At 38.6% G+C, this 25,022-nt stretch overlaps 1 protein-coding gene across 3 annotated transcripts in view; it reads left to right on the forward strand.

Annotated features, from left to right (window-relative positions):
- Positions 1–246: 246 nt before the first annotated feature.
- The window catches only part of ppp2r5e (protein phosphatase 2 regulatory subunit B', epsilon), a 51,520-nt gene continuing 26,744 nt past the window's right edge, over positions 247–25,022 (forward strand). Inside the window, exons 1-4 of one of the 3 annotated variants that reach the window (XM_012968162.3) lie at positions 247–1,408; positions 5,520–5,680; positions 20,380–20,576; positions 24,612–24,713. In XM_012968162.3, coding sequence (XP_012823616.2) covers positions 5,524–5,680; positions 20,380–20,576; positions 24,612–24,713 — 456 coding nt within the window. In that variant the 5' untranslated portion in view covers positions 247–1,408; positions 5,520–5,523. 3 annotated transcript variants of the gene reach the window in all.

Here is a 25,022-nt window from a genome sequence, read left to right on the forward strand (position 1 = left end):
TGTTTTTGTGCTCCAGAAGGTAACATCTGAGCTTTAAAATGTTGACAGCCTTGCTGAGCTGGGGAATCCTTTTACTACAATGATACCGTATAACAGTAGCACACTTTGCAGCAAGAAGTAATACAACATAACAGAGGCAATGAGCCAGCAATGCAGTAAGAGACAAAAATACTCAATTACAAAAGGGTCCAATTTATAAGGGTCCTTTCATGGCCAAAAATATTTTTGCACTGCGAAAGAAAATGTTTCAGAGCCGATTCTGTTTAGATTCAAACCCAGAACGGGTTAAAGAAACACCACTTTCTATTGCAACAACATTTATGAATAACTTTCAAAGTTTCAACCCATAGCAATTTGTTAACACAGGTATATTGGGCATTGTTTAGCTGTATGTTTTCTTTCACCAGGAATATAATTCGTTTTTGGGTGGAGAACCCTCTTAAACAACATTAAACCCAATCAACCTCTAATGGATTTTTAGAAAAAAGTTGCTTAGAATTAGGCAGAATGTTTGGCCTTACATGCCCTTAAATGTGGAGATTTGTCTGAAAATGTGACTTTATATTACAGATGCCCAAACCGTATAGCGCGATTATATATCAGTTCTCAGAATCTCCATATATAAAGGCTTGACCGTCTACTCTTTATTTCATTTATGTCTGCCCTGAGAGTCAATTCTTGTCCACACACAAGAGCTATACAGTAAGATCTATATCACGCTTCAGCAACCGGTTTTACTCAATCCCACATACTCGGGCCTCCCCTTGCTACTCCCGCCCTCCCATTTCTCTTTCCATACGGGCATTTCCCGCAGCGTCCAATCCCATTTCCCTTCCCCACCGCTCTGTCCTCTCAACCAACCTTGTTAGGCCTGAGCCTTTACCTTCCCTTCCACTATCGTTGCTACTTCGGAGGAAGCCCAGTGTATCCAATCGGAGAACGGCTTCTCTCTTCCGTCAGCAAAGGCCGGGCGGGGCCAGGCGTAAGCAGGTTAGGCAGTCTCTGTGTTGTGTGTGTGTGCCATGGACTCAGCCCAGTGATATTGACAATAGAGAGAAAAAGGAAAGTGACCCGGGGGGAGGCCAGAGTCACCAGTTAGAAACAGAGGCTTAGACCCCCACCAGCATCCCTCCGAGAGACGCCGGCTCCCCCCACAACTCACACAACACAGTCCCCCCCGGTTCGCCGGGATATCCATAGCCCAGGCCGCTTAGGGAATGTGAATCATTTCTGTATGTAAGAGAAATCTCGAGGTAATTTGAAGGGAACTCCCGGGATTATCCCCAGACTCGCGGGAAAAAGCTACCGGTTGTGATCGGTGTGTGTTAAGGCCTAGACTCCGCTCAGCAATCACTGGTCACCAGGGGAAAAATACTCCACATCTCTAATCCCTATCAGGAGCTCCAAGGTAATCCAGCCACATCCCTTCCTTCCTCCGCACAACCTGACCCACGAACAATCGTTAGATATGCTTAGATAATGCTGTTAGCCTCATATTTAATGTTCCTCTCTATACCTATAAAGCTGTATTTACATGTTATTAATTATCGTTATAGCCAAGACAAGATCCCCATTAAACATTCAGAGGTACCTCCCCCTACTCTTAAAAATGAATTGCATGTAATTTGGTGACATAAAATAGGGAATAAGGTTTATGTAGTGCTGGTGAGTGCTTCTTATGCACCTTTATACGTAATACATTGTATATAAAAAAGGGGGGTTTGAACCCCGCAATGTAATACACTTTGAACTGCCATAGAGCCTTAAAACACCCAGTTTGAAAGCAACTTGAACTTGATGGTGATTAGTGAGGAATATGTCCAGAACAGGCTTCTGTCCGTTCCTTCTCATGTTAATTACTAAAGTGTGTTTTTTAATGTGAATATTTACAAAAACTGTGACCTTCAAGTTTTTTGAACTTCCAAGCCAATGTTACTGTTGATATGTTGCTGGGAGTTGTGCTTTAGCAACAGCTGGATGGGCCTTGGTTGGTACTCCCCAGTAAGAACCTTTCCTTAAAGCAAAGACCTTTACTCTGCCTCTTGGAAGCTCTTTTGGGCAGGGCCCTCTTCACCTCTTGTATCGGTTATTGATTGCTTTATATGTTACTCTGTATGTCCAATGTATGAAACCCACTTATTGTACAGCGCTGCGGAATCTGTTGGCGCTTTATAAATAAATGTTAATGTAATGTAATCTGTTAAAGTGCATCTTCCAAAATTCCTCAGCATAGTGGAAGCTGTAAGGATCAAGAGCCCAGATATATATATATAGGTACAGTTCTTATGTTTGCATTGTTCTTGCTGAAATTAATAATTGTGCACTATTTGTTTATGTCACATACATATTTAGCAACTGTCTATACACATCACTGGGTGATGGAAGAAGAGTTTGCGGTAAGGGGCCCTGTGGTTTCCTAGCTGTAGTCCAACAACTGGACCCAAGTTTGAACCTGTCTGACCTGAAGGCTTAAGGGCTAATAAACATTATACCTATTTACCTGTATTATATATTTAAGGTCACCATGGAAGTTTAGTTGTTAGAAAGGCAAGCTTTACTGGCAGCGGCAAAAGTGAAACATTTGTTGCAGTGTTTACTTAAGGAGGTGTTAATTATTGATTGCACCAGTGCTGTTCTAAATATATGGTAAGGAAGTGCGGTATAAGAAGCAGCAACACTCTTATGGTCCCTCAGAAGTGGGATTCCAGCTCTGTCCGTAAGATGGTTGTACTACGGTGACAGAATGAGGCTTTCTTACAAAATGATCAATTGTATTTTTCCCTGGACCCTCCTTTGACTAAAGGTACTTTTTGCTGCTGGAGTTCTCTAACATTTTGAGGCCTGTGGTGAGATGGGTATTTTACTACCTTTATTAGGGGTTAACATTACTAATGCTAATTATTTGAGTTTTGTGTTATTTTGTTACTAAGGAAACATATGAGTGTGTACGTATATATGTGTGTGTGTGTGTGCATAGTAAATCCTAAATTGATAGGATTTTTTTTTTTAACCACACTAAATTTTTATGCAAGAATGTAGTTACTAGAAGTAACTAATTTCATATTAACTGCAGTTAGTACTAGTTTATTTCTAATGCACCAAGTTAAAAAAAAAATCAACTGTATAATTATGTAAAGGAATATCCGTTTAATTATGAAGGCTATACTTACCTATGTATATTTAAATAAGCGGTGCATAATAGAAATTAAAGTTCTTTTATTCATTTTTTTCTTCTATTTCTGCATTATAATCACCTAATATGATTTGTGATGCCTTGTTTAAGTTTAGCTTTTAATATCTCGTAGTAAGAGATATTAAGAAACATATTGTTTGTCTAGAAAGGGCCATTTAAATATCCTCAGCCTCATTTCCATTACAACGTAGTAATTATGGTCCAACCCTTGACCTCGGAAACAGTTGATTTATCTCAGTGGACTGATGTAGAACTCTGATGTACATGAAGTACACACTTCCTTTTTATATGTACAGCAGCCCCATCTTGTGTATCATAGATCTGCTCAAGATAGGGTTGCTATAGGTAAAAACATCTATCAAAGGTCAAGATGAGAATGTATTTTGTTTTCTATTAAAGAACACTTTTTCCACAGATCATTGGATCTGCGGAAAAAGCACTAGCTTGAATATGTGGGTTCTGGTCTAACTGTCTTCTATTCATCTTCAGTTCTGAATTCCAAACTGGTGCCTGGTTGCTAGGGTAATTAAGCCATAGCCACTGTATGTCAGTTGAGATTCTGAAAGCTGTATAATGAAGACTAATTGCAAATTGTCTTAGAATACTGCTCTTAAGTTTGTTTTAGGGGTGCTGACACCACAGGGCTCTTCATTGACTTGCAGGAAATTCTTTTTCACAGGGGCGAAGAAGCACCCAACAATATCTGCCACTTTAAATTTGGTGGAGTTGATGATTCTAAAACACTTAGAAGGAATGAGTTTAGTTGGTTCTTACAGCACTGTACTATACATATATATGTAAATACAGTTACATCTTGTAAACTGTCAGCATAGATACAAGAGTTCCCTGCCCTATAGAGTTTAAAGTCTGGTAGAAATGGACTGTGAAGGGACAGTCAGGCTGGCAAAACAGTCAGGTTTAGTAATTTCAAGTAACAATTACTTACAAAAGCAGTGAAAAACAATTAACATGGCCTATAGGTAACTTTTAATTTACCTTTATATTTTAAACAGTAGTTTTTAAGTGTCAGTATCACATTAAGCTTTATTCAATATATCTATATGTACATATACAGCAAGTTGGCCATGAGAAGGGGGTGCATTAATAGGTATAATAAAAGTTCCTGTAAAGAGAAATGCACTTTGGTTTATTAGGGGTATGTTAGGACTTTACGTAAAGTGATACTGACACTAAAAAAACTACTCTTCAAAATATTAATGTACATTAAAGTTCCCTATAGGTCATGTTCATTTTGTGCTGACAGGGCTGCTTTTGTAAGTAATTGTTACTTGTCCCAACATAGTAATTGTCCTAAACCTGACTGTTTTGTCAACCCTTCTCAGCCTGTGTGTTATAGCTTCTAATGTTAATGGACTCCTGCTGCACAAATATGGCAGCCTCCTAATATAGGAACATAGCGATTAGATAGGTAATGTAAAAGCACCGGACAAATATTTTTAAGGCAAAATTATAAATAGCATGTACTAATGTAAAATAAAGACTGAAGCATTGCTGTGGTTGCCAGATTATCATGTCAGTGGCAGAACACTATTTTGGCCTTACAGATAAGTAAATTTGTAAACAATATGGAACATAAAACTTTTCAATTTGATTTGTTGCAGAATAAATGGGAAGCTTAAACGTGAATTTTCTTCATAAGTGATTGTGTTTCTTTATGATAATATAATCTCCTTCCTTGCTGGCTAGACTTGCCTCTGAGTGCCATACTCTGTGTTATGCTGGGTTTAGAGCTACTGAGGCTTTCTGTTAAGGAAATATAGACATCTACACAGTATCTCCAGCATATTAGACATTTACCCTGCTGATCCAACCTTGTGTAAGGGTTGTGTACGTACCAGTAATCATAAGAGTGTCATATGGTGTCTGGCATTCCTTTACTAGTTTTGCTGTAAAATTGAGGGGGGTTTTGAGGTCATAATGTTAAAAGTGATGTGATTAATAAGTTATTCTTAATAAAAGAGATTCTAGCAGTGTTTAAAGATACAATTTACAGATGATCAATCCAGCAGTGACATGTTTTGTAGCTGACTCATGAGCTAGGTAGCTTAGGTAGTTATTGATATTATAGGGGTATATACCCAGTTTATAAATAATTTTACGTTCAGTGAATGTTGCTTCCATTGTAGCATGCAACACAGTGTATACACAAAATATTTCTCCATATTTGGTTTTGTAAATAAGTTGGAACTGCAATATTGTTACCTGAAGTATTTGAACATGTCGGTATGCAAATGCTCTATGCACATAGTAAACTGTTTTTATTGCATTCCTTTACATCTTGGTTATTTCATATCTTCCTCTGCAGGGATATGTCCTCAGCACCAACCACTCCTCCATCAGTGGATAAAGTAGACGGATTTTCTCGGAAGTCCGTCAGAAAAGCCAGGCAGAAGAGATCACAAAGCTCTTCCCAGTTCAGATCTCAGGGCAAGCCAATAGAGTTAACACCTCTGCCGCTGCTTAAAGGTAAGGACTGAATAGCACACATCAGCAGCATTCTGTTTAACTCTCATTTACAGGGCAAGGAAATAAATATATATTTTGGGGAGTGCAAATTTGTTTGTCATCCCTAGTAAATTTAATCACTAGCCTTAGACCTTGATACCCCTCTTCACTGAAAACTACACTGACCTGGGGATACTTTACTTTTGACTGCAGGAAGCAGTCTTTAATCATTTTCTAGAAATTTCTTTGCAGCTGCCCTTTGCTTGTTCTTAATGGTAGTAATAAACAATATACCTTTTTGTTTCTATTTTAATTAGAAGCTTGTTTTTTTAACTGAAATCCTGTAAATGTCTTGCTGTACATTTGTTGCTGGTTTGATGGTTTTCTTTTCTGAAAGGACATTTGTTTGGTTAGTAGGTTTGTGAGAGAACAACCCAGAAAATATACATCATGGCATATTTTGCAAAAGCTTTGATCTGCTGAACCCCAAAAACCTATTGATAGAACCCTTCCAGACAAGAAATTCAGATTTAGGCAAAGGCGTCAGTGACCTTAAAAAAAAAAACCAAAAAAAAAAACCCCTCTTTTTATTCTTCAGGGCATCTTAAATATGTGGCATATTTAGAATAGACTTTTAAAGGATGACTCTGTGCAAAACAATGCTCCTTTTCAATATACAATAATTTAAGCCTTTAATTACAAAAAAGGTTTGTGAATATAACTGCAATTCAAAGCAGTGTTTGTTTATCCCTCTCTGTTTTCAGGTTCTCCCAAAACACAGAAAAGTCAGTTTTTCTCCAAGTTTGTTAATAAGCTGGCTTCTGCTATATTGTTGCAGAAAATATATACATCCAGTCTTGGGATCAACTTGTTGTGGTAGACGCAGCACATGTTTTAGCATAAAAATGCATACTTAAGCGTTTTTGGATCAAAATCTCCGGCCACCTGTTTAGGTAGCAGAAGGCAAAGGATTGGCATTTCCCAGTTGGTGTATAAATGCCAGCAGAGAAACCGACTCGTGCCATTAGCATGAATGACCCCCAGGCTTGACTGATCTGTCCATTGCTCCGACCCTGCCCTACCCCTGTTATTCAAAGCAAGGGAATATGTTATCCCAGTCTGAGGGGCATTTACAGTGTGATTAGTGGCCCCAGACTCTCCTGGAACAATAGCAAACTTAGAAAAATTACCCACAGAATTTTCTCAGCTGACAGGTAAATGGTAGACTACTTTCTTCCTAGGAAGGAAGTGGCAGCACCTTTTTGAGCTGCAGCTGCTCAGGTAAATGAGTTTAGGTAAATGCCCCATGTGGTCTCAGCCTTACTGTTTAAGAAATCTTTTTTTATATTTGTAATTTAGAGAGAGAGAGAGATACCATTAAAATCTTTCCCCATGGTCATTATATGTTTTAATTGCTTGGATTGTTTCAAATTCATCTCCTTTGCATGATCACCATGGTCACTAGCAGTTGACACTAAACCCGTCATCACTAATTGTCTCTGGCCCCCAAAACTATTTTATTGTACCTGTTTTCCTCTTAAATCTTAATTGCTAGATCCTTGAATATATCAGAGCTACAGACAGTGTCTGTCTTATGCTGATGTTGGTATGGGATTTCTAGCAGAATGCCTTTAGTATAACCTTCCAGGATTGTTTCCACTTGCTATCAGATCCACCGTGTGATTTTTCTTTGAGTTTAGTACAGGTAAATGATCAGTTATCTGAAAACTCACTATCCAGAAAGAATTAGGGGACAACCATCTTTCAAAAGAATCCATTTTAATCAAATAATTCAAAATTTTAAAACATATTTCTTTGTCTGTAATAAAATTGTACCTTGTACTTGATCCAGACTAAGATATAACAGCTTCTCATTGGAGGCAAGTTAATCCATTAATTTCTAGTAGAAGGGGTTAAACCAATCCTAATGCTGTCCTACTGCACCCCCTAGTTTTGCTATAGAAGTTATTGAAAAACATAATGCAAGAGCATTTACTACTGAGCATTCTACTGACCTAAAATCACATTATAAATGCAAGAAAACTGACCAGTGAGAACACTGAACTTATTATATGACACTGGAATCTGACATGGGGATAAAGAACAGACTTGTGCAGTGCTGGGAAACTGTGCTTAAAGCTCCCTACTCCAATTGGGAAAACAAAGAACATGATCAGCTGAGATTCTCATTGGAGGATTTTTTTGTGCATTTTAATGCAACCACTGGCCCTGGAGATTTGGTGAAAAGTTTTGGAAAAGTTTTATTGTGCACTATTGCTTTAAGAATACGACCCTGATGTTGCTGGACTACAGTTCCAGCATGCCCTCAGCCTTATATGTTACATTATTCTGGGATTTGAAGTCCAGCAACTGTAGAGTAAAGTTTGGTTAGGCAGTGAAGTAGGGATTAGTACACCTTTTAAGTATGGTTATCCAAATTATTGAAAGATTGCTTATCTGGAAAACCCCAGGTCCAGAGCACTCTGCATAACTGGTACAATACCTGTAGCTTGTTTTAGCCAGTTTTTCTCTCACTCTTTAAGTGCTTTTGAAATGTGTGCTGTGTAATCAGTAACCAGAACCATATTATTGAAGCCCAATCAATTTCACATCTTACACAATATAAATAAAGTAATTGTGGCAGCAGTAGGCAGGCAAGGTATGCCTGTTGAACCAAAAGGCAATGTGGTGACACTTGAAATAAAAAAAAAAAAAATGTTCTCCCAAAATACCCTAAAAGTACATTGTATCCCCATTGTGCAGATCTCCTAAGATAAGATTTGGAATATTTTGAATTTACATAAGAATACATTGCATTTTATTACATTTTATTTTGCATTGAACAGATGGCCATGTCTTTGGTGATGAACAAACACCCGTGAAATGGAAATTCTAACATTTTAATGACAATTGAGTACTATATTTAACTTATTCTTAAAGCCCAGTTTTATGGTGGTTAGAGCAGTTTGATTTTGACACATAATTGCTTTTGAGATAGCTAGTAAAGGGATGGTACATTTTTAGCTCTGTATATTTCTGAAACTGATCTCAGTGTAGCACTGTTCTATCACGTTATGTGGTGTTGAAAAGTTCAGTAATTTAGATTTGTAGTAAAGACTCACAGGGGGCATATGTCATGGCAGTGCATAGATTGAGATGACGATGATGACTGGTACACAGGTTGTGGATTATTAGCTGGACAGAGATGAGGGTATGGACAGTGTGCATTGAGAAATGATTGGGTGTGGGATTGGTTTGTTGTGTCAGGGCAGAGGGTTTTGTAGGGCTTGTGTTTATTATAACTGTATTGTTGACATAAGGAAAGCGCTAGCAGATGGGTATGGTGGTGAGGGCAGAAGATACGTGTTTTTTATTATAATTATCGCTGCCAATTTTACGCATTCATGCTTGCCCTCTGCTCAAAAAAATAGTAAATATATAGTCTACCTTTTTTTTTTCTTATGCATTGATGCCTTCTGGTTCGTATAATGCTACCAGAGCCTGGAATTTTGGATTTGTTTTTTGCACTTTGCCCCGTAATCAGGCCTGGTCAGGCAAATGGCAGAGGGGTTGCTGTAAGATGCCATAGATGAGTGCTGTCCAACCGCTGTGGTACCGAGGTCCAGAATCTTTTTGGCCTAGGTGGTGAAGGGCCCATAATGGAAGCCAGTTTGACCACACCCCTTTTTTAATCCGCACCCACTTCAAACTACACCCTTGTTATCACAAGAGCTTTTAAGACCATATCTACATTAATGGTAGTAGCACGCCAAAAACACAAATATTTGGTGCTCACTGCAGGAATGTCACCCATCTCTCATGTGAAATAAGTTCAGGAAGTCATATTAAGATGACCTATGCCTCCCCTGTGGATAGCACGGCAACCCCCAGCACCTAATGACTATTTTCAAATGCTAATAAACTTCCAGAAAAAAAACCCACAGGCAGCATAGGGCAGGCAGAGTATAGGGGCACACAGGCAGCACATACAGTGACTTAATGCTGGCACTGCTCCTACAGTCTGAGGTGTGAACACAGGTGAACAATGTGGGCGCTTAAAGTCTGAGCCTGAGTTGTGAACAAAACAAGGGGATTACAGCCTGAATCTGAGGTGTGAGCGATGCAGGGGGCCAGTTAATCTCTGTACTGATACCATTGCTTGCACAAAGGTAAGCAGTCACAGCAGCCAGACAGGTGGGGGGCCACAGCTGCCAGTTGGACAGCCCTGCTCTAAGACATTATGAGCACTATAAAGAAATAAAATGGGTATGCAACCTTGCAGTACTTATTTGCTTACTGTGGATGGTATAGGGACAGTGCATGTCCTATGCAGGTCAGAAGAAAAGTGAAAGAAAAGTCTTTATTACTACAGTTCTCCAGGAGAGGATAAAAGCTCAAGACTTATTAGTTATATGTTTCAGATGTTAATTCTGTGTATGTCTCATTATTACACAGCCAACAAACTATTAGGTTTTAAACATTGACAAAAGGTCTGAAATAATTATTAGTACTCCCCTGAAGTTCCTTAGCATTTCATATTTCACTTCGTGTTCTATAACACTGCAAGCGGCGACAGATGGACAGGAAAGTTTTGTCCACTGCTGTTTTTTCCCCCAGAGAGCAGAAGTGGCGAAACCCTTGTGTCATTAGCCTTAATGCACAAAATACTGGACATGCATTAAAACATTTTAGATTTATATACAGAGGGAACACATGCTAGCATCTAAAACTGAAATAGCTGGCCTTGAGTGCATGTAACAAAGCTGAAAGAGCAGTGTCACGAGGAGGAAGTTGGCCTTGGATGACACTACTTAGAAAAATAGCCCTTCCACAATTCAGATCAGTCGTGATTTAGAATTCTAGATGAGCAAAAAAAAAAAAAAATCCATCTGTGTACATTATGTCTGACAAGATATTGTTGTACATATGTTCATTTTTAAGGTGATCTATCCCTGTAATTTGCAGTTATTGGATCTTGAAAGTTATACAATTGTGGGATCCATTATCTATAAGCCTGTTATCCAGAAAGCGCCTAATTACAGGAAGGCCATCACCTTTAGTGTCCATTAAAGGTATGGGATCTGTTATCTGGATACCTGATATCCAGAAAGCTCCGAATTACGGAAAGTCTCCCATAGACTCAATTTTATTCAGATTTTTAAAATTGATTTCCTTTTTCTCTGTAAAAATAAAACAGTGCTTTGTATTTGATCCCAACTAAGATATAATTCATTCTTTCTGGATGCAAAACAATCCTATTGGGTTTAGTTGATTATTTAGTAGACTTAGGGTATGAAGATCCAAATTATGGAAAGACCCCTTATCCGGAATACCCTTGGTCCCAAGCATTCTGGATAATGGGTCCTATACCTGTTTAAGCAAATAATTCAATTTTTACAAATTATTTGCCTTTTTCTATAATATTAAAACTATATCTTGTACTTGATCCCAACTAAGATACAATCTTTTTTGAAGGCACAACAATCCTATTGGGTATAATTCATTTTTAAATGAATTTTAGTAGACTTAAGGCATGGAGTTTCAAACTACTGAAAGATCCCTTTTCTGGAAAACCCCAGGTCCCGAGCATTCTGGATAACATGTCCCATACCTGTATTGGTTTCAAAATATTGCAATACATTGCAACTTGTACATAAGTTGTTTTTGTTCATTTCTGCCTTTTGTACTGCATTGCACTTAAGGTGGGAAGTTGGCATGGTTGTTGTGAAAGGGTGCAGCCTCAGCTCACTCCTCTATCTAGTAGTTCTATAGCTTTGCAGGTGTGCAGGTGTGTGGTGTGCTGCCAATTTAGAATTAATGTAATGAATATTAACATCATTTAATGGATAACTTTATTTGCTATTCACTTTGAGAGTTAAGCAAGAATAACCAGAACAACTAAGCTAAGTTGTAGTTTGTATTAATTTATCCTGCATCATTATGATTACTGTTCTGTTGCTTACTGTGTGACAAAGCCATTGTGCTCTGCATCTATTTAGAATTATAAATCCTTAACTAATAGTTTGCCTACGGATGCTTTTATTAACAGGTTATCATTGCTTATGGGCAAAAAGCTACAGCTATGCCATCTGATATTATCCTTTATTTACAATGCCAAACATAAAATTTAAATTAAACTCTGCTTTTTATGTAACAAACTTTTTCTCACGCTTTATAGTAATTAAAAAAAATAATACAAATAAAATAGAAAGCAATATTCTAGAGGTGGGGTACATCCCTTTTAGGTTACTAAAGTGCATTGTCTGTATCCGGAAGCTAACATGCACTTCTCAAACCTCTCCAGCCTGAAATTTAATTTAGTATTCCAAAGAACAAAAAAAACCCTATAATGTGTTGATCAATTTGTTTGGCTAACAAGCTGTTGGGTGGCATGTGGCTGGATTCCTTTATTATAGGGCTGATATACTGGTTAACCCGGTTATAATTAGCTATGAAGGGAAAAAAAAAAAACATTTAAAGCCTGAGAAAAACAAGGGACCTGTATTTTCAGAAACTGCTGTCAGCTAAACAATTAGTAGCGAATTGCAGTAATAGATCATGCATGTCTTCTGTTTGGGCGTGCATTCTAGTTATGTGTGGGCACCCAACGCTAACCTGCAAAATGTTCCATTGGAGGACCCACATCCAACCCGTACCCTTGTCCTTACACTGTGTGCACTACTTCTGTGTGCCCCTAGACAGGGACAGAGAGAGAGTGTGTACTTCCCCAGTCTGACTCGCACCCAACCAGAACCTGCCGTAGTCACCCAAATTTCAACCCTAACACGCTGACCTAAGTGTAAACCTGCAGGTCAACCCGCGCATCATTAGTTCATTCCCCTACTCATTATACACTCCCTAGGCACTACATGGTGTACCCCTTCCTTGCATCCACCTGTAATTGAAACAGCTGTACCTTTGGATGATGCAAACAAATAACCTTAAGGCTGATGGCACATTGGGAGATTTGACACTCACGTTTAAATCTGGGCTACCAGAATGCTTTCACTTTATTGCTGGTGGGAAAGCATTTGTTTGCCGCTTAGTTTTACGAAGTTGCCTGAAGCCTCCTGGCAAAACTTTCTAGCTGTGTACTTATATACATTGCTTATTGCCCTAATCTGCCCTGTACCATTTTTATTTTGCTCTGAAAGGGTTACTTTTCTTAAAGGACTGACATTGTCTAATGCAGGGTTCCCCAACCTTTTTTTAGCCATGAGCCAAATTCAAGTGTAAAAAGAGTTGGAGAGCAACATTAGCGCGAAAAATGTTCTTGGGGTTACAAATAGGGGCTCTGATTGTGGATTTGGCAGCCCCTATGTGGACTAACAGCCTATATGAGAGTATGTTTGGTAGTACACCTGGCTTTTATGCAACCAAAACTTGCCCAAAAGCCAGGAATCCAAAAATAGACATCTGCTTTGAGGCCACTAGGAGCAAAATCCAAGGGACCGGTGAGCAACATGTTGCTCCTGAGCTACTGGTTGGGGATCACAGGTCTAATGTAAGAATGAGGGCCTTAAAATACTTTATAATATATACTTTCCCAGTTACAGGTACAGGTACTTGATCCCAACTAAGATATAATTAATCCTTATTCGAGGTAAAGCAATCCTATTGGGTTTATTCAATATACAAAATATTTTTTAGCAGACTTAAAACCCTGAGCATTCTGGATAATAGGTCCCATACCTGTAATCCCCTTACAGCTGCAACAGAGTTCTCTAATGAAAACGAACAAAAAAAAAAACCGAACATGCATTTACTGAGAATAGTCTCATGTGCTATCAGTGTACAATGTATATTATACAGCTAAAAACGTATAGCCACCATTTCTAACCTCACCTATTGCTGTCATACTAACGCCTGGCATAATCATAGGATGCCACCTCAAGTTAATCAGAGCCGTGAAAGCATCTAGGAGCAGTTCAGTTGTCAGTTGGTAGTCCACACAAACTCACAGAAGAGGACCGCTGAGTGCTGAAGTGTGAAGTGTGTAATAAATAACATGCACTCTTGGACACTCCCAGCTAACTTCCATACTGTCGCTGTAAGCAGTCTCAGCACAAGAACTAATTTTTACAACCTTAACAAGGTTTCTGCAGATGAGCAGTCGCACACAAACTTAAAGGAAAGTTTAAATAACATGTGGGTGCCACATGTTAGGCACCCCCTGTTATAATCATTTATGTCATACCTTGGGCCAGTGCTCCTATCAGCAGAAAACTGCACCGGCTTGGGGGACATTTTTGGGGGACTTTTAGTGAACACCATGGAGCGATCTTCTTCCTTCTTTGTGCTGGGTGTCTATGCAGTATAGTGAAAAGAAAAACTTTAAACAGAAAGCCAGCCCTTTTCACTCTACTGTGCATGAATTGGTTCAGGGCCATTTTCGAACAAAGAAGTGGAAGAAGAGGATAGCTCCGTTGGGTCGAGTACCTTGGGACAACGTTGTTTTCTGCTGACAGGAGCACTGGCCTGGGGTATCGGTATTATACAGTGATTATAATCATTAGGGGGGTGCCTTAAATTTGTCCTCTAACTAGGGACAAATATATCCTTTTAACTAGGGATGCACCAAACCCAGTAATTGGCCATACCCGGAATCCTTGGGTATAGATTAGGCCGAATACCGAACCAAATCCAAACCCAGAAGGGAAATTCCTGAAGATGCAGTCGGAAACACCAGTGCACAGGAGGCAATTTTTTTCTAATACATAGGCTTTGAATTCGGTTCAGCCAGGCTCTTGGATTCGGAAGAATTAGAATCATGCTAAAAATTGCTTGGATTCGGCCAAATCCAGGATTCAGTGCATCCTACCTTTTAACATTATCTTTTACTGTAGAAATGCATTTGTTGTGTAAAGTTTGATTTCATTTAGCATTTAGTTATTAGCTTGATAAGTTAGGGTTTGGTGACTATCAAACTATCAAAGCTATCTTTTAGCTTTAGTTTGTTAGAGGTTGGTCTGGGGCTGCAAACATTAATGCTATGGTGTACATTGTGTACTAACAATTGTGCTTCCCACTGTGAAAGCAATTTGGGGAAGTTTCTTCAGCACAATAATAGCCCCATGTACAAGATGAAATCCATATAATATTTATTGGTTTGCTGATGGGAAGAGCCTGACTGGCCAGCACAGAACCCTCACCCTAAACCAAATAAAACACCTGTGGGATGTTAGAATTCAGACAAACCAGAAGCCCAAAATCTGTGCTCAGCTTCCTTACTATTCTTGTAGTTTAGGCTATGGCCGCACCAGACTGAACGAAAAACTGGACTGTTTACCTCAATTTAAGGGCAATTTTGTATTCTAATGGAATTCCTTGTATTCCAGGGGATCATGGTGACCCACCTTTAACAAAATGGGGCACATTTTTAGAATAATCTGCGCCTTAATGAAATTATTTAAAACATTTTTGTGCTGAACTCTAACACCCAGTGAAGTCTCCAAATCACAGTCTGTGCTTCAGTACGTTATTTTTTTGTGTCCAAGCAAAACTCTGCAGATTTGTTTGCATCCTGGATATGTCTTTTCTATTGTTTTTAGACAGTGCCACGCTTCCTTCCTATGGCAAATGCTCTGTTAACTCTGTGCTCACAACGTTCACCATGGCTTGCATCTGTTTTTACAGTGTTTTATATCATTTTTTTCGAAATGAGCCGCATTGCAGTATTTACATGTGCTGCATTAAGGGAAGTTGTTAAACTAATAAAAAGTAAGAATATAAATGAGGTGGTGTGGTATGTTGTAGGTCACAAGAGGTTGACCGTGGAAGCAGTGTCAGGCTTTCTCCAATGAAATCATGACATCATAGTTCTATTGTCTACTCATTTAAAGGGAAAGTAAAGTCAAACCAAATATTACATTAATTCAGTTTAGTTTCAGCTTTTACTTTTATTTTCTATTGTGAGTCAAATTAAATTTTACAGATTTCTAGTTCTAAACTGGGATTTTTTTTTCTTTGCACTTCCTTCCAAGACAAGCAAGTCCAGCTCATAGAAGAGACCAGATATTTTGTGAGTAGGGAGAATTAGGAAGCAGTAATTGGCTGGCTGGAAGCAGCTTTTTCCCTCCCAAGTGTCAGCAGAGCTCTGAAATCTCAGGGGGGGGGACAAATAATTATACGCAGAGCAGTGTCTCACTGTAGAAAAAAAGAGAGGGGGATTGATCAATGCACATTCCCTGGTCCCTTGCACATGTATTTTTTTGTATGTTTGTAGTTAATTTGGACATATCAGTCACATTTCCATTGTATTTGTATATTCTATTAAGCTTTGGAGTGCTCCCACAACCCAGTTTTAGTGTATCTCACTGTAGAAATCTCCTACATACTCAGTCACTGGATTAGCAGTGAGTTAACTCGGAGACATTTTTTTATAACTTTTAAGTGGGTTAAAATTAAGCTAACCTGCAAATCCGCTCAAAAAACATAAGTTCATTTTCTGTTTTACTTTTTAACTCCTTTAAGCAAAAGAACCTGTGTGCTTGTAATTATTTTTGGAATCCAGGCTCTGCCTCACAACATGCCATATTTATTTAATATTGATTATTTAATGGTCATCATTATATCCCTACCTCAAAGAAACAATATTTTACAACTTCCTAGGCATCCAGATTAGAATATTTTCGTGTTAATATTGGGACACTTGCAGGCTCCATTAGGGATGGCACAGACTTGCATTGTTCTAGATCTCTTTAGAGCATGCTGTTGGTAAGTCACCATGTTAATGATGGGAAATTCCATCCTAGAGTAGGGAATGGTAATTAAAAGAAGGTGTATAACTAGAGGTAAACCAATTTTTGGGTCACAGAGATAATTGTGTGAAAAATCCCCTGCTTTTATAATTCTCCAACCATATAAATGATGTGTGAAAATGACATACAAGGATATATGTAAATACATTTATTAGTGGGAATTAATACTATACCAAGTTCTGCCTCAGTTATTATATGTATATTTGATAATGATTCAGTTGGAGTTTTCATTTCAAAAGGCTTCCTACTTTTCCTTTCTTTTTCTCTCTCTTTGACTGTCTGACATATTTTTTCTCTTAATTGAGCTGTATTGCTATGTCTGCCAAGCAGCTAATGGTATTGTGGTGCGTGGGAGCTACAATGACTTTATTTATTAACAAGGTGCAGTAACCTAATCTAGCATTCAGCGTATTGGCTCAGCGTGTGTTACTGATCGCTAAAACACTGCAGCAGCTGAAGCCGTCCAATAAATAATGCACACATCATTGTACAGTTGTACTTGCATTGGCTTGGTATTGAGAATCAGCTGACCCCGTGGACTTTCTTGTTCAAATTCCAAGAATTTAATGCTGGCTGATGTTTTGTAACAGATTGCCGAACTGGGCTTTCACTGAATGTGAATAAATGTGTAGATAATGAATACACAGGTATTATATGTTCAGAGGCAGAAAAAGAATTACAAACCACCAGTTATTTAAATATTTTACTACTGGCGATTATTTTAATCGGTGCATATCTAAATAGTCGTGAACTGGTGGGAAATTGCTAGAAGAAAAGATAATGTTAATTATAAATATAGGGTGGGCAAGTAATATGTTCTATTGCATAGAAAATTTCCATGTGGCCCCAAGCCATATTTTTTATTTTCACAAAAGGCAACACTTTGCATGTAAAAGACTAATTCAGATAGAATAAAACACCTTAGCTGCAAATGTACTGGACATTTTATACAATAGTTCTAATTTTTAAAAGGATTTCCTTTTTTTCTCTCATAATTATGTGTTAATTTAATGTTTAAATAATCTTTAACAGACTTAAGTTATAGTCATCAAAATTACAGAAACATCCCTTTAGCCGGAAAACCTCAAGTCTCAAGCATTCCCGATAACAGATCCTATCCACTATGACAATTTTCTGCTTAAGGTTAGCGTTCATTGGTATTTGTTTTTCTGCATAGGGATCCATAAAGATAAGTTGTTATATTCACTTCAATGTATATAGCTTCAGTGCTTTAATAAATAGGGACTCACAGGCTCTAAAGAAAAAGTGCCCTCAATTGGTCAAAAACCTGAAGATGGCAGGTGTTTGTCATACGTACTGACCTGTAATACAAAGGTCTATTTTATACTGATTTATACAAACAAGCACAGGGCAAAGACTGTACTGTATTAAATTCCTTTGGTTATGTTAAAGGCCCCTCTTCGGTTGGTATTCACTTCAGTTGTAGCACAGGTGGCAGGAAAGATTGTATCTTGTATGGCCACCTTTAGACATTGGGGTGACAGTGGATGTGATCTACTTAGATTTTCCTACAGCGTTTAATACAGTGCCACACAGAAGGTTACTGATTACATAAAAGGACAATGAAAGGTTAATATAAATTAAAAGTAAGTCTAAAGGCATTCTTTTTAAGTACTTACTGCATATCTAAATTCCCAGATCCCTGCTTGCTTCTCTGAGATACGGTGCTGGCAGCCTACAGCAGTGTGAAGACTACAGTGACATCACTGAAATCTCTCTCCTCTTCCTGTAGGTGCCAGCGGCAGCCTTCCTATTCTCTGAGCATGTGTGTAACTTGATCCTGTCTCCTGTTCTGAGCTACACATGCCCACCAGCCAATCAGAAGTGCATCTGGCAGAGGGGAGGGGAGGGGGGGGAGGGAATGAAACACATGTGCAGTATGAAGCAAGGAGGGAAAGGAAGGGAGAATACCTTTTTAGAGATGGCTGCCTGTTCTAGAAAATGTGAAGTACGTGTGGCTGAGCAAATATTTGATTAGGTGAGCCAAAAGTGTGGCGTTTTTACTAATCAATAGGACGACTATTGGGCAGTATGCTTTTTAAATTTTGACTTGCATTCTCCTTTAAGGAATATTTGCCTGAACATATTTTTACTTGGATAGAGAACTGGCTGAATACACGAGGCGATTAGTTGCTGCGACTTTTAAATAGCTCAGTCGCGGCGACTTTCCGCCCGTAGAGTACAGTTACATTGGCGCGACAAATCACGCGCACAATTTTGCTGCGTGGATTATACGCTGCAACTTTGCCCTGTGATTCTTTGCCCTACTGATCTGGAGGTGGGTATTGTAACTACTGTCTGTTTTTGCTGATACTAAATCTTGAAAAAAGTTCCATGTACGATGTTGCTGTTTTGTAAAGGGATCTGATTAAATGGAGAACTTGGCAACAAACTGGCAGATGAGGTTTAGTGTTGATAAATGCAAGTTTATTCACTTTCTTAGAATTAACATAAATGCCAGCTATGTACTAAATGTGTTGGGGGGGGGGGGGGGCTTCTTAATTGAGAAGGATTTGGGGGTTTATGTCAAGCAGTGTAACACTAGGCAGTCTAACTCTGGCTACTAAAGCAAATAGAGTACTTTTATTACATAAAGGAAATTAACTCAGGGGATGATAAGATAATTTATAGGTTCTTAAAAAGTCCTTACAAGTTTTTGTGGTTTTGGGTTCCAGTCATTAAGAAGGATATTAAAGAGCAGTGCAGAGACATGCAGATAAACTGGTAAAATGAACTGCATAATTCAGTTATGAGGAAAGACTAATTTCATAAGACATTTCATAAGAAACTTTAATAGGCAAACGTTTCATTTAAAGGGAAAGGGAAATTGCCCAAACCCCCACCCTGGCCTTTTTATCTTATTCATGTGAGGGATATTTGCCAAGTAATTAAAAAATCACTGCATTCTATGTAAATCTTCTTCATACATTTCCTTATATCACTAATACAGACTTTGCTTAACTAGTAACACAGATATATTTACCTTTTACCACAACTGTAGATGAAGTTTGCCACCTTCTAGTTTGCTTTTACACTATAAGGGCTCTGGCACACGGGGAGATTAGTCGCCCAATCTCCCCGAGTTGCCATGACCCGCCATCCCACCGGCGACTTACCGGCGAACGATTTCTCGCGTGTGCCATCCCGCCGGCGACTTACATGTTCGCCGGTGGGATGGCGGGTCATGGCAACTCGGGGAGATTAGTCGCCCGTGACAAGAGAGATTTGTCTAATCTCCCCGAAATCCCATCCCACCGGTGAAAATCTAAATCGCCGGTGGGATGGCATGCGCGGTGGCACGATTTTAGTGAAATCGCGGAAGTTGCCTTGCGGGCGACTAATCTCCCCGTGTGCCAGAGCCCTAATCTGTACACTTTATTCCAAAAGTTCTTACTTCCTCCGCTTAGGGCTGTGACAGACGGGGAGATTAGGGAGCTTTGTCACGGGCGACTAATCTCACCGAAATGCCATAGCATGCATGGCATATGCAGCGCTGCGATTTTCAAAAGTCGCTGAAGTTGCCTTGAGAGGACCACTGCGCTACAAATATTATGTTGGAGGTCAATATTCCTTAATAGTAAATTTTTACTGTTCCTGGTCAGGCATTTCCTGGCTACTAGGGAAAAGGTGGAAAAAAGCTCTTACCACAAACTTTAAGGTTCTGTCAGATGATGATTTTTTTTTTTTTTTTAATGTTTTTTTCTATTTTATTTGGCTTGAATGTGGATTTCATGTGTGCCCACCCTGTTTTTGCTAGGATTCCCCAAGGAGAAAGCTAAGAGATGACTGCATGGTCTGGGCTTTGCCATGGCAACAATTTGTTCCATGCCTTATAAAAAAAAAATGTATATTGTTTTGATTCTGTAACAAACAATACGATCCTGTTAACAAGTAATGTGGAAGAGCATAAAATAAACAGTTTTTTGTTTTCTATTTCAGACGTCCCAACCTCAGAGCAACCTGAGCTATTCCTTAAGAAGCTTCAACAGTGCTGTGTTATTTTTGATTTCATGGATACACTGTCTGATCTTAAAATGAAAGAATACAAACGCTCTACTCTGAATGAACTGGTGGATTACATAACGATAAGCAGAGGGTGCTTGACAGAACAGACGTATCCCGAAGTTGTTAGAATGGTAAGTAACCTAAAATGCACTTTACTGTATGCAAAGCTCCCATTATGGTCCAGTGTAATTTTGAAAACAGAGAGGAACTGGGAAACTGCTGTAATACCCCAAAGGGAAGAGTCACATTTTTGCAGGAATATTAATTTGATCCTCTTCATAATTGTTCTCTGAGTAGACACACACACTGGAATAAGTTTATTGGAATTGGTGCAACAGGGAGTTGACGTAACCATAAATTAACCATAACCAAAGCAAAAATTATATTTTTATATAGTTTATATTATTTTAGAAAAAGTATTAACTGAAACTTATATTAATAATGCGCACATAATTGTTAAATTACAATGGATTCATTAAGCTTTATTTTGTGCGCTTGTAATTGTGTAGCCTCTACTGGTATCTGTAAACACCATGAATAAAACCCCTACAAAGTAGTCTGTGCTATAGTGTGTTCCATTTGGGGGCTTTGGGGATGATGGGTTGGCTTGGGGCAAGCAGGTAAGCTCTCAGAATATGAATGCAATACTGATTTGCTGGCGTCACAGCAATTACACTGCATACCCCTATACTGTTCCTAGCAGAACTTGCAGCCACTATGTGGTCACACCACTAAGGCTACCATTGTTTCCTATACTTTGATCTGTAATTAAAAGTCTAAAGATTGTTACAGGCCCTGTGCTTGCAAGGTCTAAGGAGGATAACCCATTATCTTAGGTGGATAGTCCCATCGTCAGGTGTCCACAGGCAAACTGAAAAACTGGATTTTTAGTCATCCCACTGTAGTAGTATGTAACTATTACATTTTATCAACAGGTTGGCAACCTGTTCCTTAATGCTGTACATAAGGGTAGAAACATACAAACATACTATTTTGAGAGCCCAGCAATTAAGCGCCCTAGGTGATGTCTGACGTATAGTAAATTGACTCTGATTTATAATAGTACTGGCATCTGAAGGCACTGATCTATATACCAGCTGATAGACACAAACTAGCATTTGCAGCACAGCCAGAGTTCATTCTGCCCCACCAAGGCTGTTCGCTTCATGTTCTCTGCAACTTTACGCCCAGGCTTCTCTTTCCTGAACTTTTAACTATTGATGACTTTTCCATCCTGTGCTTTGAAGGAGGAAACACCCGTGAGTTTATAATAAAAATAGGACTTCCCATCCTTATATCCATGAAGTGGTGATAACTGGAACGGTAATGCAGAACATTTGTTTAGAATGCCACTCACCTCAACCATTGAGAACGTTTGGTATATATTAAAGGAGATATATAGGATAAATGAAATAACATGTAATCTTGTAGGCAATTATGAATAATACATAGTGCTGGTTTCACTTTGAGCTAAAAATTAATCCTATCTGTAAAAATGGCCCCTTTTTTGGAGCTCCCTATAGATCTTTCAGGTCCCTGTCAGTGTCTTAAATAAGGCATGGGTGTGTCCTAATGGTCCCTGCCAGAAGCACAGCAGGAGGGGGATAGACAATCACAGCCCTGCACTTACACAAGCAAAGACAGGCTTCAGTTCCCTATCAAGTCAGCCTAGCTGCTGATTGGTTTGTATCCTACAGTGTAGTGTGCTGAGTGGCACCAGCCCCTCTGTACAGCCTGGGAAAGGAGGCAGCAGGAAGTGGAACAGCTAGGTGGGACTAGTGGGGGTTTTTGGAGAAATTTTCAATTAATCAGCCCAAAAAACTATATTTTAAAACACATTCTTTCTGTATTTTGATGCGTACAATTCATTGGCACAATATATCCCCTTTAATATAAATGTCATGTCCTGGTCTCCAGTTGTGTAAATATGATATGCAAATATACTTTTTACTTTTAATTTATTTATTGCCATCAAAATTCTATAGGACTGACAGATGAAAAACTAGTATGATGCCTTTTGTTGCACTGCTTGTTCCTTATGGGAGACACAGAGATATAGTATAGTACTCACCTTTGTTCAACATGAGTTCAGTGAATGAGCTTGTGCTTAAAGGGATTCTGTCATGATTTTTATGGGTTACTTTTTATTTCTAAATTACACAGTTTACATAGCAAATAATTCACTTTACCATTTAAAATTTAATTCTTGAACCAACAAATATATTTTTTAGCTGTAATTTTGGTGTGTAGGCGCCATCTCAGTGCATTGTGCCTGAGTCTGAGCTTTCAGAAGGAGCCAGCGCTACACATTAGAACTGCTTTCAGGTAACCTATTGTTTCTCCTACTCCCATGTAACTGGAGGAGTCCCAAGCCAGACTTGGATTTCTTACTATTGAGTGTTGTTCTGATATCTACTGGGAGCTGCTATCTTGCTGCCTTCCCATTTTCGCACAAAATCATCAAGTGAAGAAAGTGAGGTTTTGTTCAGTCCAACGTTTCCGTTCCTGATTGGAACTTTCGTCAGTGTTCGTGTTCCTGTCCCTGACGAAAATTCCAATCAGGAACTGAAAGGTTGGACTGAATAAAACCTAATTTTCTTCACTTGACGATTTTGTGTGAAAATTCCTGTGAGTGCCCTCACTACCTATTGAGATAGATATACACAATCTGTTACCCACTACAAACCCCAAATCCCTCTCAATTAACAATGCACTACTATTTAGTGTAATACTAGCATTAATCAATAAAATAGCATTAATATGTACTTTGTATCTGACTATAATAACAGAACAATCCTTTTATTTTTACCTATACATCTGCTAGATCACCTTTACATATACCAAGCCACAGAGACAGAATGAAGTTGAAGGAAATGTTTATACAGAGCTCATTGTCTCAATTTAAACAAATTGGCTCTATTTAAACAATGGGTGGGAGGTGAATAAATTAAGGGTGAAGACAAAAAAAAAAAATCTGTGCTTTCAAATTAAAAAAAAAAAGAAAATAAAGAAAATAATGCATTATTTTTAAATTAAAAATAAACCACGTAAATTGTCAGCATGAGGCATTGGTTGTCAGTAAGGTAAGCATTTGAGCAAAGCTGTACATATGTATATGCTCCCCCCTTTTGCCCAGGTACAGTAACCCACAGCAACCAAAATTATGTTTGCTTTTAAACGGGTGACCAGTAAATGCTTTTTGTTTGGTTGCTTTAGAGGAATAGACCTGTAACAAAGTTCCTTATATTACATAAATACAATTCTTTTCTTTTAAAGCAGGTTTGTAGAGGTTTATTTACACAACCTAGGGAGTAATGTCACTTAAATTTTTTTTTTTCTTCTTATCTTAGTTGAAAGTTGTTTAACTGCACAACAAACTTAAAGGGACAGTATATACCCTTATTTAGCATGTGTGCAATGAGTAGGATCTTTTGCCTTTTGGTTTAAGCATGAAAAAAAATACGTTTTTTATTTATTTCTTGAGCTTAAATGGGATAAATTTACTCCATGTTTGGTCTTCCTGAGGTTGATATTTAGATTCCCCTTGCAAGGACAAGCATGTCGTCACTTTAGTGGCAGTGAGTTTCTACTGTAGGTAAGCCTGCATGTGTTAAATATGGGGACGACTGTAAGCCCTTGCCTTACCAACAGCTGCTGTTACATGGTGGCTCATCACCAAGTAGATTTAAATTAAAATTTATAAAAAATCTTGCATTGAAAGGGTCAGTAACAACAGTGGCATATAGGTGCCCTTAAGCACAATAAATGAATCTGTAATTTGATGATCCCCAGAACAAAAATATGTATGCATACATTAGGTTTTGCACCCAAACCCTCCACTGTTTGTGATGAAGCCTAACAGCTTGGGTGGCTGATGGAATGAAAGTTTTACTATTTGAGCAAGCAGTTCTGACAACAAGAAACTAAATTAATAGTGCCTAGTCTGCTCTCTACAATTTCAGTATTTTGTTTTGAGGCACTCCCAGAACATTAAAGTTTTGATGCCCATATCTCTTTAACACATTGCCCATGTCTTCACTATTCAATGCTCTGCATATAAATTCCAGATGTGAAATGAAGCTGAACAGACATATTTACAGTTGACGAGGAAGTGGGCAGTACATTTGCTGCTACAATAAACACTTAAATGTTCTTGTATGCTCTAGGTATCCTGCAATATATTTAGGACCCTTCCCCCAAGTGACAGTAACGAGTTTGATCCTGAGGAAGATGAACCTACGCTTGAAGCATCATGGCCACATTTACAGGTACTGTTGAGCGTTCCTTTGTCAACTCCATTATCTACAGATCTTCTGTGCACATTTGATAATAGTTGTAAGTCAAGTTTTGTAAGTTTAGTCTAAAAATAGGCCTGGCACTCCTACTTATGGCTAGGGAATTTACTGTTTCTCTGTAATAATCAAATGGGGCCTTGTACTAAGCAACGTGAACCCAGATTAATGTTTCTAGTAGACTCAGGGCATGGTCAGATGAAGCATATCTCCGCTTCTCTCAGCCCTGCACTTTTCTGCCTGGCTGAGAGAAGCAGATCCACTTCGGTACGCCGCTCTGTGTGC

Source organism: Xenopus tropicalis, chromosome 8 (assembly GCF_000004195.4).
Source record: "Xenopus tropicalis strain Nigerian chromosome 8, UCB_Xtro_10.0, whole genome shotgun sequence".
Classification (NCBI taxonomy): Eukaryota; Metazoa; Chordata; class Amphibia; order Anura; family Pipidae; genus Xenopus; species Xenopus tropicalis.